The sequence below is a fragment of the Brachyistius frenatus genome, unplaced genomic scaffold, assembly GCF_029030835.1.
Source record: "Brachyistius frenatus isolate BFR_SWC_R1_liver_20210118 unplaced genomic scaffold, ASM2903083v1 Contig_89, whole genome shotgun sequence".
Taxonomy (NCBI): domain Eukaryota; kingdom Metazoa; phylum Chordata; class Actinopteri; family Embiotocidae; genus Brachyistius; species Brachyistius frenatus.
The window spans coordinates 316,050-334,141 of record NW_027210688.1 but is presented as its reverse complement, the minus strand read 5'-3'; the positions used below and the strand labels follow the sequence as shown (position 1 = coordinate 334,141).

Below are 18,092 nucleotides of genomic sequence, written 5' to 3'. Positions count from 1 at the left end.
GGACGATAAAATAAACGTTTTAGAGCAGTACGTTCTTCTTCACTCCTGTCTGTTAAAAGATGCAGTTTCACTCTGCGGCTCTGAACTAATGTGTTGTTGTTGTTGTTCTGTCTTTTTTTGGCGTTTCCATAGCGACAGCATGCCAAAGCGGATGGCTCTGATCTGCTTCCTGTCTCTGATCATGCTGATGAGCGTCCTGGGAAACCTGCTGGTGATGGTGGCCGTCTGCAAGGACAGACAACTCAGGTGGGACGAAGCTTTTATTCACCTTTGCCGATGTAGATTTCATTTTAATATGCATCCGCTCAAATTGCTACTGAATTTACCGTCTCCGGTAAATGTTTCTTTGTCTGTATTTCTGTGTCTTTAAATGAGACAATTCAAAAGATAGAAAGGGAAAAAGGGAAAAGTTGCAGCGGTGTGAAGTGTCCCGTCTCAGCTGATGGTGTTGCAGGCGACCCATGTTGCCGGTGGGCGGTTTTTTTAAATGTGTCGTCTTGTTCAACAGCCTATCAGCTCATAGCAAAGTCAGCTGTTCATGAGCCTGGCGAAATGCTGCTGGTAGTGAGAGCTTCTCTCTGCTTATTAGAGGAGACACCAGCTCGTCTAAACAACAGAGCCGCTTTCAGAAAAACACTTCTTTTTTTTTCCATGTTCTTGCTGTTTCATGACGACTGAAAATGCGATCGCTGTCCTCATTCATGTTTTAAGATGCTACAAATTCTATCCGGCTGCAAAAAAGCCTGAAAAACTGGCAATTAAAACTGAAGAACAGAGAGTTGTTGCCGTGGAGATGTTACAAATCGTGTTGCTTTGGTGTAAACTGGCAGGTTTGAAGCATATAAACTGCTTCTAAATACGTTTTAATCAGGGTTTTTTTTTTTTTTTTTTTAAAGAGGCTTTAACCAACAGTGAACTCAAACCACAGCTGATCCACTTTAAGGAATACAAACCCATTTTTCCCAAAAAGTTGGGACGCTGTTAAATGTGAATAAAAACAGAATGCAATGATTTGCAAATCACATAAACTCATATTTAATCGCAAATAGACCAAAGACAACATATCAAACGTTAAAACTGAGAATTTATTTTCGATTTTGAATTTGATGCCCACAACACGTTTTCAATAATAATAATAAAATAATCTATATTTTCAACGGTGTGTGAATCGACCTCACTGAGACGATATGAGGTCAGATGAGAAACACAAACAGGGCGTGTAAAGCTGGCAGGTCGTCCCGAGGACGGCCGGTCACTCTCGCTCTCTCTTTGTCTTCATCTTCGTCTTCGTCTTCTCCTCTCTCCTGAACACCTGAGAGCTCAGGGTGACCTCCGTCTCCGGGATGTTAATATGAGGTGTGTGCGATGGCGGGGAAGGATGAGTTGAAAGAGGTCAATGTAGGCCGACGGGGTGTGTGTGTGTGTGTGTGTGTGTGTGTGTGTGTGTGTGTGTGTGTGTGTGTGTGTGTGTGTGTGTGTGTGTGTGTGTGTGTGTGTGTGTGTGTGTGTGTGTGTGTGTGTGTGTGTGTGTGTGTGTGTGTGTGTGTGAAAGTTTGCGAGCAGCTCTCCTCTGTTGCATGCTGAGTGGACGTTACACAGTCTTCCTGTGCGAGTTGATAGCGGCGTGAAGGTGATTCAGAGGCTGCTAAACTACTCATCAATAACCAGCGCACACACAGCCACCGTTACAAACCTCCTCTTGTTCTTCTCAAACTGTCATGTCAAGTGTGTGAACAGGACCCCCCCCCCCACACACACACACACACACACACTGACCCCACCCCACCCCCTTCTCCCTCCCTCCCTCCCACACACACACACACATGCATGCTGCTGGACAGTGAACAGCTCTACAAGCAGTCATTCTGTTACATACTGCTGCCGGCTAGAAGAGCTTTAATTTAGATTTGTTCATTATCATAAAAACAAATGCACTTCTTGAATAAATTTTTTTTCAATTTGATTTATCATACATTTTTCATTAATTTCTCGGTGATGTTGCTTTTTGGCTCTTGTGTGTTGTTTCTAAAAATCCCACTTTAAATTGGATTATTTATCGATGGAATAATGTTTCATAAATACAGTAATGACGTAAAAATCTGCCAATCGTGGCTTTAAAGTAAATGAATGTTGTTTGTTAGTGTTGTTGCAGAGATTTTCACCACCAACCTGCAAATTAAGAAATAAATGAAGATCTTCGTGCCTTTTAGTGCCACTGAAGTCGTTTTGTTGTTACTTTCCTGTCGTGTTTTGATTTTATTTCACCAGCTGCAGAAGACCAAACCAGCAAAATAAACTGTTTAAATACTTTGTATGGTTTGATTACACAAGACTGTAAAAAAAGAGGACAGCATTTCAGCACAGCAATACCAAAGTGCATCGTTGCCTTCGCTACAATTACATAAAAAAATTCATAAAGATAACATTAATCCCGAGTTTTGCTGTCTTGTCCCGTTTAAATATCCTCTTATCTCTTCTCCCTGCTTATATATTACACACTAAACACCTCGTAAATCTGAAAATTACACCGACCTCACTGCAACACAATCCCTTCTAATAAAGTTTATTTATTCATAGCACATTAAGCATAAACACAATATGTCATCGTAACCAAACACAACGCCTCCCCCTCAGGAGTTCGTAATGCTTTCTAAACTGTGCTGAATTACAGCCAGCATCACTTTGTGTGTGTATAATGTTTAAACATGTCCTCATTCATCTCCAGTATGTGTGTGTGTGTGTGTGTGTGTGTGTGTGTGTGTGTGTGTGTGTGTGTGTGTGTGTGTGTGTGTGTGTGTGTGTGTGTGTGTGTGTGTGTGTGTGTGTGCGTGTGCGTGTACAGTATCTGTCTGCGATTACATCTATCCACGTGCACTGAGAGTGTTTCTCGTGAGTGTGTGACAGCATTTACGTGCTCTCCGCGAGGTCGGCCAGCTGGTCGCTTCCAGCAGCACCAACAGCCCGTTCGAAGAGACTGTTTGGGTTAGAAAACAGACAGATGGAAAACTCTCACCGAGGCTATTTATAGACGGCCGACCGTCCACGGAGCAGCGAGCGAGTCGAAAGAGATGACCGACCGACTTTTTTTTAATTTATTTTGTACCGGTTAGCTGTTGCGCGAGTTACAAATACAGCAAATTCTGGTCGTTGGAATAAAGACCATCGAATATGCTCTTTTCTTAGATTTGAATTTGTAACGCAACTCTTACCTTGAGTTGTTTTAATGTTCGCTCCATCAGTCGAGTGTTATTTGAGGCTTATGGAGTTAAAGTTTCATCACACTATGAAAGTTTCAGATAGAAATGACTATAAAATAGCAAAATAATCATCAGATTGTATATTTAAGTAACATATGCAAAGTGATTACTTGCAGCTTCTGCATGGAAAAATGCAGTTTATCAATGATCAAGTGTGACTGTGGTCGTTCCAACCTCGTACACTCATGGTTTTTAATCATTAAACCCATTTTATATATCATGTTTTTTGCTGAAATGTTCCAAAATGGCATGTTTTAATCAAAGAAAATATAATTTTCTGCGCATCAGTTAGATTCAGTTGCTTTATTCTTAAAGGTTTACGAGAGCATGCTGGGAAAATGCTAATACGGCTACACAGTAAACACACTATAGAAGTGTTCAATCATTCTCCTCCACACTCAGTGAATGAACACTTAAATAGTCGTACTACCAAAGAATATCTCTGGACACAAGCTGTCAGTTTAACTTCGAAAAATAAATTCCCCAAATTTTACGACAATTTACCTCCCAGATAAGAGCACCATTAAATCACATGATTCTGTATCACAGTACAAAGCTGGCAGGTTGACTGACAGATGAGTCAACTGGTCAGCTGACTGAGTTCCCGGCTGTCCATCAGCATGACACGTTTGACAATTCTCCAAACCTGCATTTCCTCCCAGGCTGCTGATCACAGACAAGCCGTGCTGTCAATAATCAATCACTTTGATTGATCTATCTGAAAGGTTACAAATACAACCCCCCCCCTTTTTTGTTATAGGAAGCTGAGAGCATGGCATCCTGTCACTTTAGCATCAACACTTCTGCTCTTTGTCAAACACAAAGCTGCCCAGGAAACATCTCTCTCTCCGTGTGTGTTTGATTTAGAGAGTGTGTATTTCTGTGTGTAATATAAAGTGTGTATCAGATCTCACCTTGTTGAGTTGTCGGTAACCTCACGCTGTTAAAAACAGCAACAGCTTAAAATGTCGGCACGTAGGCTTAAATTGCTTGATATTTTTAGTTTTTGTATTGCTGCTCCGGAACAAGAGAAGAAAAAACAAACAAAGGGAGAAACTGGCAGCTAAAAATGAAGGTGTGACATCTGGAAACCAGAACACAATATTAAATCACTGGAAAAAATATTTCAACTGCTTTTTTGTTAAGTTTTCAAATGGGAAAAGATTGTTTTTCAAAGTTTATCAGATCTGGCTGAAAATATGTTTATCCCATTTTTTTTATTTTTTTTAATCTACAATTCAGATACAGGGATTTTTCTCAAAAATCCAAGTGTTCATTTAACTTCCAGAAGGACACATCATTCTTAGTGGAAAACAATTTTTTTAAGTAATGACCGTTTGACAGCTTCGTCGTTAGACTCTGACGATGTCCCGGCTGGGTACAGGACAGAGGACAGGACACCCTATAGATGCTGGAGGTGGTGAAGTGGAGTATACGTATTTTAAAATTTGTGCTTATGTGGCGCAAAATCACAAAATAACACATCAGCGCACTTTAAGACGGGAACCCAACGAATCCCACGAGAGAGAGCCAGAAGGAAAAACTCCGTTTTAACAGGAAGGAAACTTCCAACAGGTTTACGAAGAAGAGTCGCAGCACCACGTCTCTCTGAATCGTCTATTTGCTCTGCAAAGAACGTGCTAGCTTGAAGTGAAACGTGCCTTGGGGTCCATTTTATCATAAAGTTTGTCTTTTTTTTCTATATATATCTGTACACTACTTTGTTGGAACGGGCTCGACTGTCGCCAGTGACAGCTGTCCTGCTTAGATAAAGAAAGTAACCTCTTTTCACAGGAAGGGATAAAGACTCTACAGGCTGTTAGTCACAGCAGTCAAGGTGGATTCAGTCCGCGAGTCTCTTTCATATCCTTCTGTTTTACCTATTTTCAGAATAATCCACTTTAATCTTCTTCCCTCTTTGTGCTTTTTTGTTTACCTCCTTTGAAAGTGTTTTGACTTTTGTCACCTTTTTTTTTTTCACTTTCTTTCCACTCCAGTGACCGAGAAGATGGATGTTTCCTCTCCCTCCTCTGATTCACTGTTCTTATCGTCCCGTTCATCTGGAATTGTTTTTTCAGTAATGGAACCAGTATTTCATTTTTCTTTTGGACACTTTCTCTTTCTTCCTCTTTGCCGCTCTTGAATACAAACTTAGAACTCGACTTTGAACTTCCCCTTTTCCAAGTCTTTACCTTTAATTGATAATAAAGCTAATACTCCGGAGACTTTACTTTTCGGAGCTTCAAACTTTCAAAGAATAGGGTGTGTGTGCTTCCTAAGCCACAGTCGTTAATATGCTGCTGCTGCTGCAACATCCCCAGGCTCTTCTGGGAAGGCTTTCCGGGGGATTTTGAAACCTGGCTGTGGGGATTTGCTCTTATTTGGTCACAAGAGCATCCGTGCAGTCCAAAACTGATGTTTACCAATAGGATTTTTGGATCTATGTTAGAAGGTGAAATGACATCCCCCAAAATATTGCTAGAAAGTTGGAAGCAAACTACTTTCTAAAATGTCATTGTACGCTAATTTTAGGCTCAAAATAGTCAACAGCATTTTTTGATTTCTGCCATATTTAATAGTGTGATTTAAAAAATGGAGCTGACTCAGAAACCAAGGTATGTTATTGGTATTTGCTAATCGAAAGTGAAGTGGAATAATTAATCTTTTTTAAAGCAAACATAAGGAAAATGAAGAAGAGTTGGTCCTGTCTGCAGCAAATGTTGGCAAAAGTCTGCTAATTATTTATTCAACAGGCTCCTCTTGCTTCTCATTACTGAGTTTCCTGAATGACTAAAGCCTGTATGTTGGAATTTTTAATTGAAACTTGTCCACTTCACTCTACAGCACGACATTTCATACAAAAAACTATTTCATGAAAAAAAACAACAACAAGTGCTGCTCTTTGTTTTCATGATTGCAAGGACCTCTGATGAGCTTTTTGTGGTTTCCTACAATTGCTTTTTATGGATCTGTTGACGAGAAGCCCTCAAAACGATATGAATAAAAACACGTAATGTGGAGTGGTTTTTTTGTTGTTGTTTGTTTTGCTCTATGGTATAATTGTTTTTTTGTTGTTGCTGTTTTTTTTTTTTATGGAAAGGCCAATCTGTGTTGCTCTCAATTTTAAGCTCATCTGTAACAACAATTCCAAAGTAATTTGAAGTTCAAATTCTGAAAGAAACTTCAAGTCGTAGCTGTCAAAAGAGCGCCGGTCCGTACAGTGTTTCCATGACCACCTCTCACATACACTTTCTCCCCCCACCCCCACCAGGAAAATCAAGACCAACTACTTCATCGTGTCTCTAGCGTTCGCCGACCTGCTGGTGTCGGTGTTGGTGATGCCGTTTGGTGCCATCGAGCTGGTCCACCAGCACTGGATCTACGGGGAGACCTTCTGCTTGGTCCGGACGTCGTTGGACGTTCTGCTGACCACCGCGTCCATACTGCACCTGTGCTGCATCGCCCTGGACAGGTGAGACTAACTCATGTGGGGGTGGATTTGGCAACTAAACCTGCACAGGTTTATTTAGCTGGACATTTCCCATCCCACAAAGAAATGGGACACCACTCGTTGTGGCGGCAGTAGCCGCAATTCTCCTCAGTTAATTATCAATAAGTTTGTAAGTCTCAGGAATTTGATTATTACATTTAATGGAAATATAAAGCATGATGACAAAATAGTGAATCTCAGAGAATCAGCTATTAATGCTTTAAAAAAAACAAATCTATCTATATAATTTATGAAAACATTTTTTTTGTTGCTTCAGATTGCAAAAGCATTTTTCTGTGAAAACACGCCGTTTGGGGGATGGGAGGAGGGGGGGGGGGCATTCATAGGGCTAGATGACCACTACCCCCTCGGTCCCTAAAAGAAACAGGACACGCCAGGCTACAAGGGCGCACACGGGGAAGGAGCCGAGCGGCAGCCCCAAGGAGAGGAATTGGGATCGATTCTTTCTGTCATACTTTAAAGCTTCGTGTGTGTGTGTGTGTGTGTGTGTGTGTGTGTGTGTGTGTGTGTGTGTGTGTGTGTGTGTGTGTGTGTGTGTGTGTGTGTGTGTGTGTGTGTGTGTGTGTGTGTGTGTGTGTGTGTGTGGGTGTGTGTGTGTGAAGGCTTCTTCTGTTGTGGAATCTGAGTCGGCTTTGTGGTATGTAGTCGTTAGTTTAAAGACAGATACCAGCCTCAACTCAAACTGTCACCGTAAAATTGGTCTGGAGCTGCAACATCAGTCTGAGAAGCGGCAGAGTGCAATCTGATATGATGTCATTGAAGCGATGCCCTTCGGTTTGACAGCTTTGATATGAGCTCCAGTGAAGGGACACCCAGACTGAAGGCCTGGACTGCGTCAGCATGTTGACTGGGTTTATTCTTTTTACTGTCTGCTGTACTGATTGCATTTCAACATACGAAGGAAAGATGGTTTTGGCGTTTACAGCAACGGGGAGATTATTTAAACTGCAAGAGATCACTGCATTAGACACTCAATAATGTCTTGCAATCGACAGTTTTACCACACACCTCTGATGTATTTGTTTTCTGTGCTAAATTGTTCATCAGCTTGCAAGAAAACGAGCGTGTTGTGAAAGTACTCACTCCCAAAGGTCACAGCTCGTCTGTGCTGCTTGCAGGTCACGGTGCTGCGCACTGTTCCCGCGCAACAGGAGCAGTCTCTGAACTTTCTGACACACACTCGTTTTGGGTTCGTCGGTATCCAAACAGGTATCAGGTTGAGACGTTTCTTTGGTTTTCTTTCTGTTGCTCTGTTGGTATCTTTGAGAAAAGCAGCAGGCCTGACAGGTTCATTGTTATCATGCAGATACCTGAATTAAACATCACCTCAACTCAACAATGCACAGACTGTTTTGAATATTTACGGCCGAATGTAAGAGATAGTCTGGAACCCATACAAAGCCCAGATTAAGTGCACAGTGTGTGTGCTGTTTGTTCTGCTGGATATTGTGTGTCTGTCCGGTATTTAAAACACAATCACAAACATTCACACACAGAAAAACAACAGAACCAAAGGCACTAGAGATTAAAACACGCCATGGCAGATTTAACACCGGATTTGTTGGTAATCTCCTTTTATTACCAAACCTTCGAACCAGAACTTCTTCTCTGTTCAGGAATTCATCTGTCAGACCGGGATAAATGTTATCACAATGACACACAAACAAGGAATTATGGATTTAGAACTATGGAGAAAGAGCTTGTTTTTTTATGCAAAAATATTTTGCAAGTGCCACAGCAGTGCCATTATATTACCAATAGTCTATCATAAAAAGAACCTTATGCAATCCATGTGATGGTGTTGTATAAGTATTATTACTCCTTTATTCAACTCCTGGGAATCCACTGTTTTTTATCCATTTCCTAATATTTATCTACACAGTCTGGAAACTTGTTATTATGTAATCCATCCCACAGAAACTTGAATCTCTGCTAGTATTTACTGATATTGCATTAACATGAAATTAACATGAACATGTAATACCTTGCAGACCAGTATTACTGCACAATAATTATATTAGAATACAATGTATATATTTACTGACCTTGCTGAAATCAACTTTTATTTAATCAATAGATGCTAACGTTAATTTCCTAATGTTGTATTTGTAACTTTACTACAAAGTGAGCTGACTTTATATTTCTTGTATGTTAATTTCTAATACAATGGGATATTGGAACAGTCTCAGAACTTTTTGTTTGCATCTCATATCCTGATGTGGTGTGAATGCAGCCTCAGTAAAAAAATTAAAAACCAAGGGCAAAACTATAAAAGTAGACGTAGCTTCAGGGTCTGAAAAATGAGGCCGATGCGGAAGTGCCTTAAGCTGCAATACCACCGAGTGCCACTAGAGGTCGGCTCCAAAAAGGCTTCGGCTACATAGACTCCCATTCAACTTCTCTCATCAAGTTCAAAGTCAATACATTTTTTTCACACGTTTTGATGGTGTTGTTAGCCAAAGTCAAAATTCTGGCGGTCCATCTGAAAATATTCACGTCATTAATTAGAAAATAAGCCTCAAAAAGCCAATATGTTTGTGGGCGGTTCTGTTTGATTGACCGGTCTGTGCTGCGTGCAGGTTACGGCTATTGGAAGGCGGGCCGTAGTATTCCCGTGTTTCCAATCAGATCCACCGCTCGTCCTCCCCCAGCTCATCCAAATATGGTCACTTCCTGCTCCAAACTGCTCCAATCTAGGAAGATGGCGCCAATATCCGAACCTCGAATCTTCATAACGGTCGCTCAATGGGTGGCGTCACTGTTGGTTGCTGCTTGAGCAAAACAGTCGACTAAATTCATGCACATTCAGTTTCCCGCTGTGAGCACAAGGCAGCAATCAAAGCAAATTTCACCTTTGCTTTGTTTATGTAATTCTACCACATTTCAAGAGTCCTTTAATTGACTTCCATAAATCCTGTTGAGGCCATGGTAAGGAGCAAGGTCCGCCATTCGTACTGAGAAAGGGGAAATGTTTTCCGCCCCAGAGACCCAAGTCAGGACCAAACACACTAAGCTGTTATTGAACGGTGAAGGTTAAGTAGCTTCGATAAGAGCACCTTGACCGCACAGGTTCTCATCCTGTTTATTGTGATTCCACACCACTACTGATGATAGTAGATCATCAGTGATTCCCATTCCTTCAACTGGGTGTCCCTTGGGCTACTTTCCTAGAAAAAAAAAATCCTTTAAAGATATGCTTGATGAGCGTCTTTATGTAAAAGACTTCCCTTTGAAGGTATTCCTTGATCTTTTCATTGCTCCACATTTGTTGTAATCTTGGACATTGATTTGTTTTGAAGCACCAACATGAAACTATTCCTCGGCGGGCTTTTCTCTGATTCCATATGGGTTCTCGAAACCCTTTTACATTTTTGTGTGTAAACATATTTACTAGCAGCCTTTAGGTTCAAGAATATGCTGTATAAATGGCAAAAAAAACTGGACAGAAAGTCAAAGAAAAACATCCCTTTCTTCCACTAACCTTCAATGTGCCTTCAAGTTTTAGTGCCCGAGTAGCTTCACAGTCGAATGAACCTTTCCTTGGTCAAAGTTAAATAGAATGGAAGAAAAGAGAAATGGTAGAAAAAGCCCGTCGGTCTCACCTCTGCAGTGCAGAGCAGAGCTGCAGTTCAGAGATCCATCCTCCAGACAGCTTTTGGCAGGCGAAAGAAGCAGCACTTTTCACCCCGAGGTCTGACCCCTGCTGCTGTTTGGGGCTTGAAGAGAAACTATAACACATGAATACAAACTGAATGCTGAGAGACAGAAAGGCAGAAGCATGCAGGCAAAAATGTGCGAGAACAAACACACACTGTCAGGGATCTGCATAGTTATCCATATGTACACAGATCCATGCAAGCATATACAAACTTCTGTTTACAACAGACTGTGCGGCGGTCTGTTTCCCATCCGGTCCGAGTGTTTCATTGGTCGGACTATCTGTTTCTGTTTATTGGAGGATGAAGCTGAAGTTCTGCTGAGGGTTTGTTTCAAGATTATAGATGTGTATTTAATTATTGCTGGAGGACGATGCTATGCTTCACCGCCTCACCGTCTTCTTGTGGTCACAAATAAGATTGATGATAAGTGGCGCATAAATTCAAATGAATGGTCGTAATCAGGTAAGTATTCGGGCAGCGTAGGTGTCTTTGATGTGGTTTATGAAAGGAGATCTTCATCTTTGAACAACACCAATTGTCTTTTAGTAGAAACTATTAGATATTTTTATCCACACGTCTGTAATTTAGCAAGCAGCAAACTTCTTTTGGAGCAGATGTCGATGCTTTTGATATACAAAGCAGTTGAAGGTATACCGAACCCTTTCGGACCATTAATTCTGCCAGCCAGTCCATGTAGATGAGGACTAAGTATTATGGGCGGGCAGAAAGTTGAGAAACTATTTCTTCATTTGCGAAAAACCCAGTAAAGTTCAGCTGGAGGAGGCAATAACTTTTGTCAGTAAATCTTTGGAATACAGAAGTTGTAGGGAGACAAACCCAGCAAGTAGAGATGTGTAGAGCGATGGCTGTGGTGATGCGTGAAAGAAACGCACTATGAACGAGCACCTTGTCGTATTTTGGGAACCCAAATTAGCACGGCGCCACAGTTCAGGTGGTTCGCAGCGAATGTTTTCCCATCAGACGCCCCAGAAGGTCCCAGTAGAACTCGGTGTTGACAGTCTGACTCTGGGGGATAAATTCACGGTGCAACAACCCACCTGGTTGTAGTTATATTACCGTACACTTGCCGAAGCATTTCAAGGGTCTCTGTTGCTCATTTCCTTAGTTTGGCACAAAATGGGCAATTTTCCGTATACTGCTTTATGGTGCAATAGAGACAAGTCACTGCTCTTAGAGACAAACAAGCATCAGTTTCTGATGTCAACTGAGCAAAAGACAGATGGAAAAATCTCTGCCAACATATTTGTACTTTTCAGAAAAGAGGTTGGTGGAAGGTAAGAAAGGCTGTTAATGTCATTTGTAGCTTCCAGCAACCCAAATAAAACAGAATTCATGAGGAAAAAGACCAAGACAAGAAAATTACTGACCGAGAAAGAAAACAACACATTTCTGTAGAATATAAATCTCTTAACAGGAGACATGTGTGGACTGCATCGCTGGAAGGGAAAGGGCATAAACACAGAAGCAAACAGTGGGAGACTCTCAAGCCCAAACATTTCTTCTAACCTGTTACTACCCACGAATAAAAGACTGTCAGCTTGAATGCTGCCATTTTATTTTATTTTTTTACTCCAGTCAGACGCTGTCACTGCATCCAATACGTTGAAAATATTTCCTGACCCCAAAATTAATGCTCTGTTGAGCTGCTGACAGAAACACAACATGGCGAAGACATGAACGGAAAAGAACAGAAATCAGACAGCGTAAATTCGGACAAACAAGAATTCGGACCATGTTTTTCCTTCAAGGGAACTGAAACTTGAAGCAAGATGTAACTGGAATTCAGTCATTACTCACTTATTTTGCTCAAAATGTCAAAATATCGTGGGCTTTAAAATATAAATTGTTTTAATATTGAAGCTAAAAAAAAGTAGAACCAAGATTCTTGTGTGCAGAGTTCAGAAAAACAAAAAGGAAAACGAACATCTGTAGCCTCCACTGTATTCCTGCTTTAAGGACCCGGCTGACAGACGAGAAAGAGAAAGAATAGAGAGTGATATCGAGAGAAAAGAAGAGGAAACGGAGAAGGAAACAGAAATAAAGACAGAGAACATATAGGAAACAAGTGAGCAGCTGCAGGATAAAGCTCCTCATTCAGCTACTGTCTGCTGAGGAGGCTGAAAAGAAATGAATTAAGACTAAAAATAACAGAAACATCACCACGAGGAGGATGCTCCGACACAAAGGCATTCAGTGAAGAGGCCAACTTCGAAACAGAAACAAGAAGACTGAGAAGGCACGATGAAAAAAAGAAAAAAAAAATAGAAATAGAAAGAGCTTAAGTATGGCCTGGTTTGGAATGAGTGAATTTTGAATGTTTAACCCGCTGTTGGTTTTTAATCCCCATTTTTCATGTTTTTTTTAACAGAAATGTTAATTATAAATCCAAAGTTCTCAAAAGTTTCCCGAAAAATATCAGAGGCCATGGAAGTTGCAGGTTATGATTTCATTGCAATTTTAGTCATGTGGAATTTTCCTTCGTAATTTGATAAATTAAAGTTCCCAACGGCCTCATCTGTCATTATGCCTTTACATTATGTCATCCTCTGTCCTCTGTAGCTTCTAGATGCCGTCCATGTTGCCGAGCAGCTGTGTTCCCACAGCTTAAACACTTGAACGGCAAACATACACGTAACCACAAGCTCTCGAGTTCCAATTGAAAGCAGCGCGAATCCCCCAAACCAACAGTAGTTTGACATTGGAGGGGATCCTGATGGTGCTAATGTGCACGAGTTGTGACGTTGTTCGCTGACGTTCACAGAAATGACAGAAGTCGTGGAAGTTCATGTTTGTTTGGATATTAAGCTGATATATTGTAATTTTAGTCGTGTAGAGTTTGTCTTCATAACTTAGATAATAACCTACGTCTGAAGAAAATATTGATCTTCCCAACGGCCTCATATTTTCCCTGTGTGTCTTTGCATTTCCTGCATTACGTCACCTCCCCTGTTAGCTCGCTGAGTTGTTCGGCCTCTGTGGCTTCTAGACGCCGTCCATGTTGGTGTTTTCGCGACTAAACCGCTTGAGTGTTGGGTTCCACACAACTCCCCAAGTTGTAAACCATGAGCTCACGAGTTACATTTGAACGCAGCATCTGTCCTGAGTAGTTCAAACTGTCTTTATCGAGCAAGCTTCTTACAGACAGTGTTGAAGATTTGAAGCTGCAGCCCTCCGATGGCAAAAAAAAAAAAAAAAAAAAAATCCCACAGCAGCATCTGAACATGAAATGCAACGACATACTTTGGGTTTGGCTGTTTTCTGAAGCCAAACTTTATGTAAATAATGCCTGAATAAAAATGTTAGAAATAAACAGAGAGAAATAATTTTGCAGATCAAAGGGAAACATTTAAAGTGCCCTCGGTCAGGACAAGCTGCCATTCAACTGTGCCACATCTGCTTCTAATCGTACTCAGGTCCGTGTGCATGTTGTTGTGCACGTGCCTTTGTAGGCATTCAAGCTTTTAGAGTGTGCATGCGTACTGTGTATTGGTGTGTGTGTTTGTGGGTTTCTGGGTATTTGTACTCACACAAAGCAAAGATTCATGCTTGTGTTGGAGGGGGTTGGAGGAGGGGGAGATGGAGAGTGGGCGTGGGGGGGGGGTTGTGTCATTTAGACCACATCCGCACTCAAAGAATCAATTTGCAACCTTTAAACACAACTATTTGGGGAATTCAAATAGAAAAGTGCCTCTTGACCTTTTTTTTTTGTTGATGCCACAGCACGTGCAGACCACACAGAGTACACACACAGTACACACAGTACACACAGTACACACACACACGCGCACACACACACACACTCCAAATTACTGATGGCTGTGAAAATGCCATGCGCTGCAAATAGGTGGGATCATAGCAGAGGAGGCAGGAAACTAACGGCGGTGACTGACGGAGGTATAAACGGGATTAGCTGTAATACTGCTGCAGCAGAGCAGTGTTCAGTCAAGCCTGCGAGGATAAGCAAAGGTTCGAAAAAAAAAAAGTGTAAATTCAGCCAGCGTGGAGAAGAAGCTGGGGGTTAGACCTCAAAACTTTTAAGCAAGACTTTCTCCTGATTAATAAAGTATGTGGATGTTTTGTTTTTTTCTAAAGTTGCAGTAATTATTTTTTTAAGTACAAAGTAAGTACTTTGTGTGAATGTGAAGAATAAAAAAATAAAAAACTTAAATTATGAAAGAAATGTGATCAAATCAAGTGGTTAAAGTCATAAACAGACAAGCAGGTGGAAATGCACAAATTGCATGTAACAAGCTAATTGCAGCTGTGCACACACGTGTCATGTGTGATGTGCCTGAAGCGTGACACATGCACACACATGTGGTGTCCCACCTGAAACATGCAACGGCACACGGACACTCAATTAAACACACACACACACACACACACACACACACACACACACACACACACACACACACACACACACACACACACACACACACACACACACACACACACACACACACACACACACACACCCTGCAGGCTAGAGAATAATCTGAGTCTGAGTTACTCGCTTAGTTGACTTCATCTGTTTCCTATCACACTGGAACAGGCCTGAGCTCTGGTCAGTGTCCACACACACACACACACACACACACACACACACACACACACACACACACACACACACACACACACACACACACACACACACACACACACACACACACACACACACACACACACACACACACACACAGTCATTGACCAGGGCAGGTGAAATTGCAGATGTAGAGGATTTGTTACAGTCAGTGATGCCGCCCCCTGTCATTTGAGCTTTTCTGTAAAATGATAAATCGTCCTCTTTTAATTTCTTCTGTCCTCCCTCTTCTGTTTCCAGCCCTCCTTCTCTATATCCTCCTCCTTTTTTTCCACTTTTCCTCCTGCTCCCTATTTATTTTACTGCCTGTCATCACCTCTCTCCTCCTCCCTTCCTCCTTCTTTCATAACTCTTCTTCCTCTCTGTCCACAGTCGATTTCTTTCAGCTCTTCTCCTTCTCCCGGCGTTCATTCACAGTATTTCTCCAACAATTCCATTCATCCACTTTGGTGCCATCGTCGTCTTAGTGATATCACTGCCTGACAGGGCACAGAGGGTTCCTGCTGTGGTGTCTGATATCATGTTTGTACACACACACACACACACACACACACACACACACACACACACACACACACACACACACACACACACACACACACACACACACACACACACACACACACACACACACACACACACACACACACACACACGGTGATGAAACAAATTCAGAGTCTGCATGTGTGTGTGTTATGCAGTGACTGAGTTATGCATTAAATAAGATAATGACACACAGAGATTAAAAAAATAATAACAAACGGACCTCTGGGTCCATTTGTTTCCTTTAACCCCGTATCACAGCAAAGCGTGAAATAGACACGCTGGTCCACCACAGTAAAACGTGAGACAGCCACTCTTTGGGCAGTCTAGGTGGGACAGTTTCACTTTTTGTAAGTGTGAAATTTACACACGTAAAAGAAACGTAACAAAGGATCATGTGACCAAGTACAAAGGTCATTTTTCGCCCGTGTTAGGAGGTAGGAGGGGCATGATCAGAGGTTTGAATCCAGGAGGTGACAACGTCGTTCTTGAGTTATTGTTTTTTTCCTAACCCCAGCCATGTTGTTTTCGTCCCAATCCTGACCATGTGTTTTTTTCCAAAAAGTTTCATTGTCCTGTAAATCACATGGCTCTATGCATGCAGTAGGTTTCATTTTTCACTACAAGAAAACGTGAAACTATCACGCCTAGACAAGCCAAAGCGTGCCTATTTCACGTTTTACCAAAGTGGACCAGTGTATCTATTTGGCAGATGTTTAAGTCCAAACTGTTTTACCATTAAAGGGAATCATGTGTGCAACAAGAAGGGCAACGAGTTGGAAGAAAGTTAGGAAAAATCGGTCAATAGAAACGGGTCTGCAAGAAGGATAACTTTTTTTTTTTAATATATTCCACCCACTCGGCCTAGTTTTTCCAGTTCTGTTCATTCACATCGGAAATCAGCTTTGTTCCACTTAAAAACAAAAAAACAATACTTGAAATCCAATATGCTGTGTACTTGTTGTCAAAGGGAGGGTTACTGTCACCGCCAGATGCATACAATGAAAGAGAGTGTTTGTTTCTCCAACAGAAGCTTTATTGCCGTTATGGAGGACAAGAGACGGCGTGCTGGAAGTTGACAAACTGAACTTCCTGTGTCCGGAAATGAGGCCACAGTTGGACTGTGATGGTGTCAAGACCGTTATTGAGCTCATGTGGTCTTTCATTTCGTTTTCAATGGAGGTTCAGGGATGCAGAAATTAGTTGAGATTTGAAAACAAATGGATACAAAAGTAATATCGTCATATAAAGATAAAAGCAGAACGAATGGCGAAAGAAGGCAACCGAATAAAAAAGACCAATGAGTTCTGCTAATTATAAATTACCAAAAAAATGTAAATAATTGTGCAGACAGTGAGCTAATAAATAAGATGAACAAAAGGAAGGACTAAGAAGAGACAGAGGATGGGCAGAGACACAAGGGGGAGAGTGATTTTTGAAAAACCTTCTAGTGCTAAATTATTGGTGGTTAGCATATTTTTGCAAATGCGTTGGCAGCGAGCCTCCTCTCGTCCTGCCAAGAGGGCTCATTTAAAATTGAAAAGAGAGACAAAAGCAGAGGGACTGAGTGACAGCAGAAGAAACACCAGAAATAGATAAGTGTTTAAACTCTTTGTGTCTTCAGTCTTTGTCCTCGGCTGGTTCTTCATGATGTAGTATTGAATGCTTAAATAAATCATTGCTTTTCTTCATTAAAAACAACAGAAAAGTTAAAAAAGGAACGACCAACTCACGGAAACAAGAATGCCACGATCTGTCGTTTCCAAGATTTGTTTTTGATCAAAAAAGAAAAGTTTTTCTTCCGTCTGACTTTTCTTTTATCAACACGTTTTCATTCAACTTTAAAAAAAAAAATTCAGTTGTTTGGCAGCTTCAGTTCTGTTGATGACATTTTATTGTTTGTTCTTTTTGCTCCTCTGTATCCGACTGACAATTTTGCTCGCAAAACAGTGTTGTGAGTTTTTGGCAGCGTTTTATCTGCTGGCTGCTTCTGATTCACAGATGACCTGCCTGATGCATCAAACGCATTTGATCATATTTATACCTTCTCTATCATCATCATCATCATCATCATCATCATCTCTCTGCAGGTACTACGCAATCTGCTGCCAGCCTCTGGTCTACCAGATCAAGATGACACCCATGCGAGTGACTTTAATGATCGGTGGCTGCTGGGTCATTCCCACTTTCATCTCTTTCCTGCCCATCATGCAGGGCTGGAACAGCATCGGCATCGACCACCTGGTGAGCACTGCAGCCTGTGTGTGTGTGTGTGTGTGTGTGTGTGTGTGTGTGTGTGTGTGTGTGTGTGTGTGTGTGTGTGTGTGTGTGTGTGTGTGTGTGAGGGGAGGACTAATTGAGCCTGGGTTTGTTTTTCTATGGAAATGGAGCCCAAAAAATCCCTCATATCTCAACAGTAGATGCAAATTTATTATTGATAGCACACTGATGTAAACTGAAAATGTTTACACCTGGAGGAGACAAAAAGAAAAAAGTGC

General features: G+C 41.4%; 1 protein-coding gene across 1 annotated transcript in view; it reads left to right on the top strand.

Moving 5' to 3' along the window:
* Positions 1-18,092, top strand: part of htr4 (5-hydroxytryptamine receptor 4) — a 112,561-nt gene that overhangs the window by 59,691 nt on the left and 34,778 nt on the right. Inside the window, exons 3-5 of the mRNA XM_069710089.1 lie at positions 133-246; positions 6,529-6,729; positions 17,685-17,838. Coding sequence (XP_069566190.1) covers positions 133-246; positions 6,529-6,729; positions 17,685-17,838 — 469 coding nt within the window. The remainder of the gene's footprint in view (positions 1-132; positions 247-6,528; positions 6,730-17,684; positions 17,839-18,092) is intronic.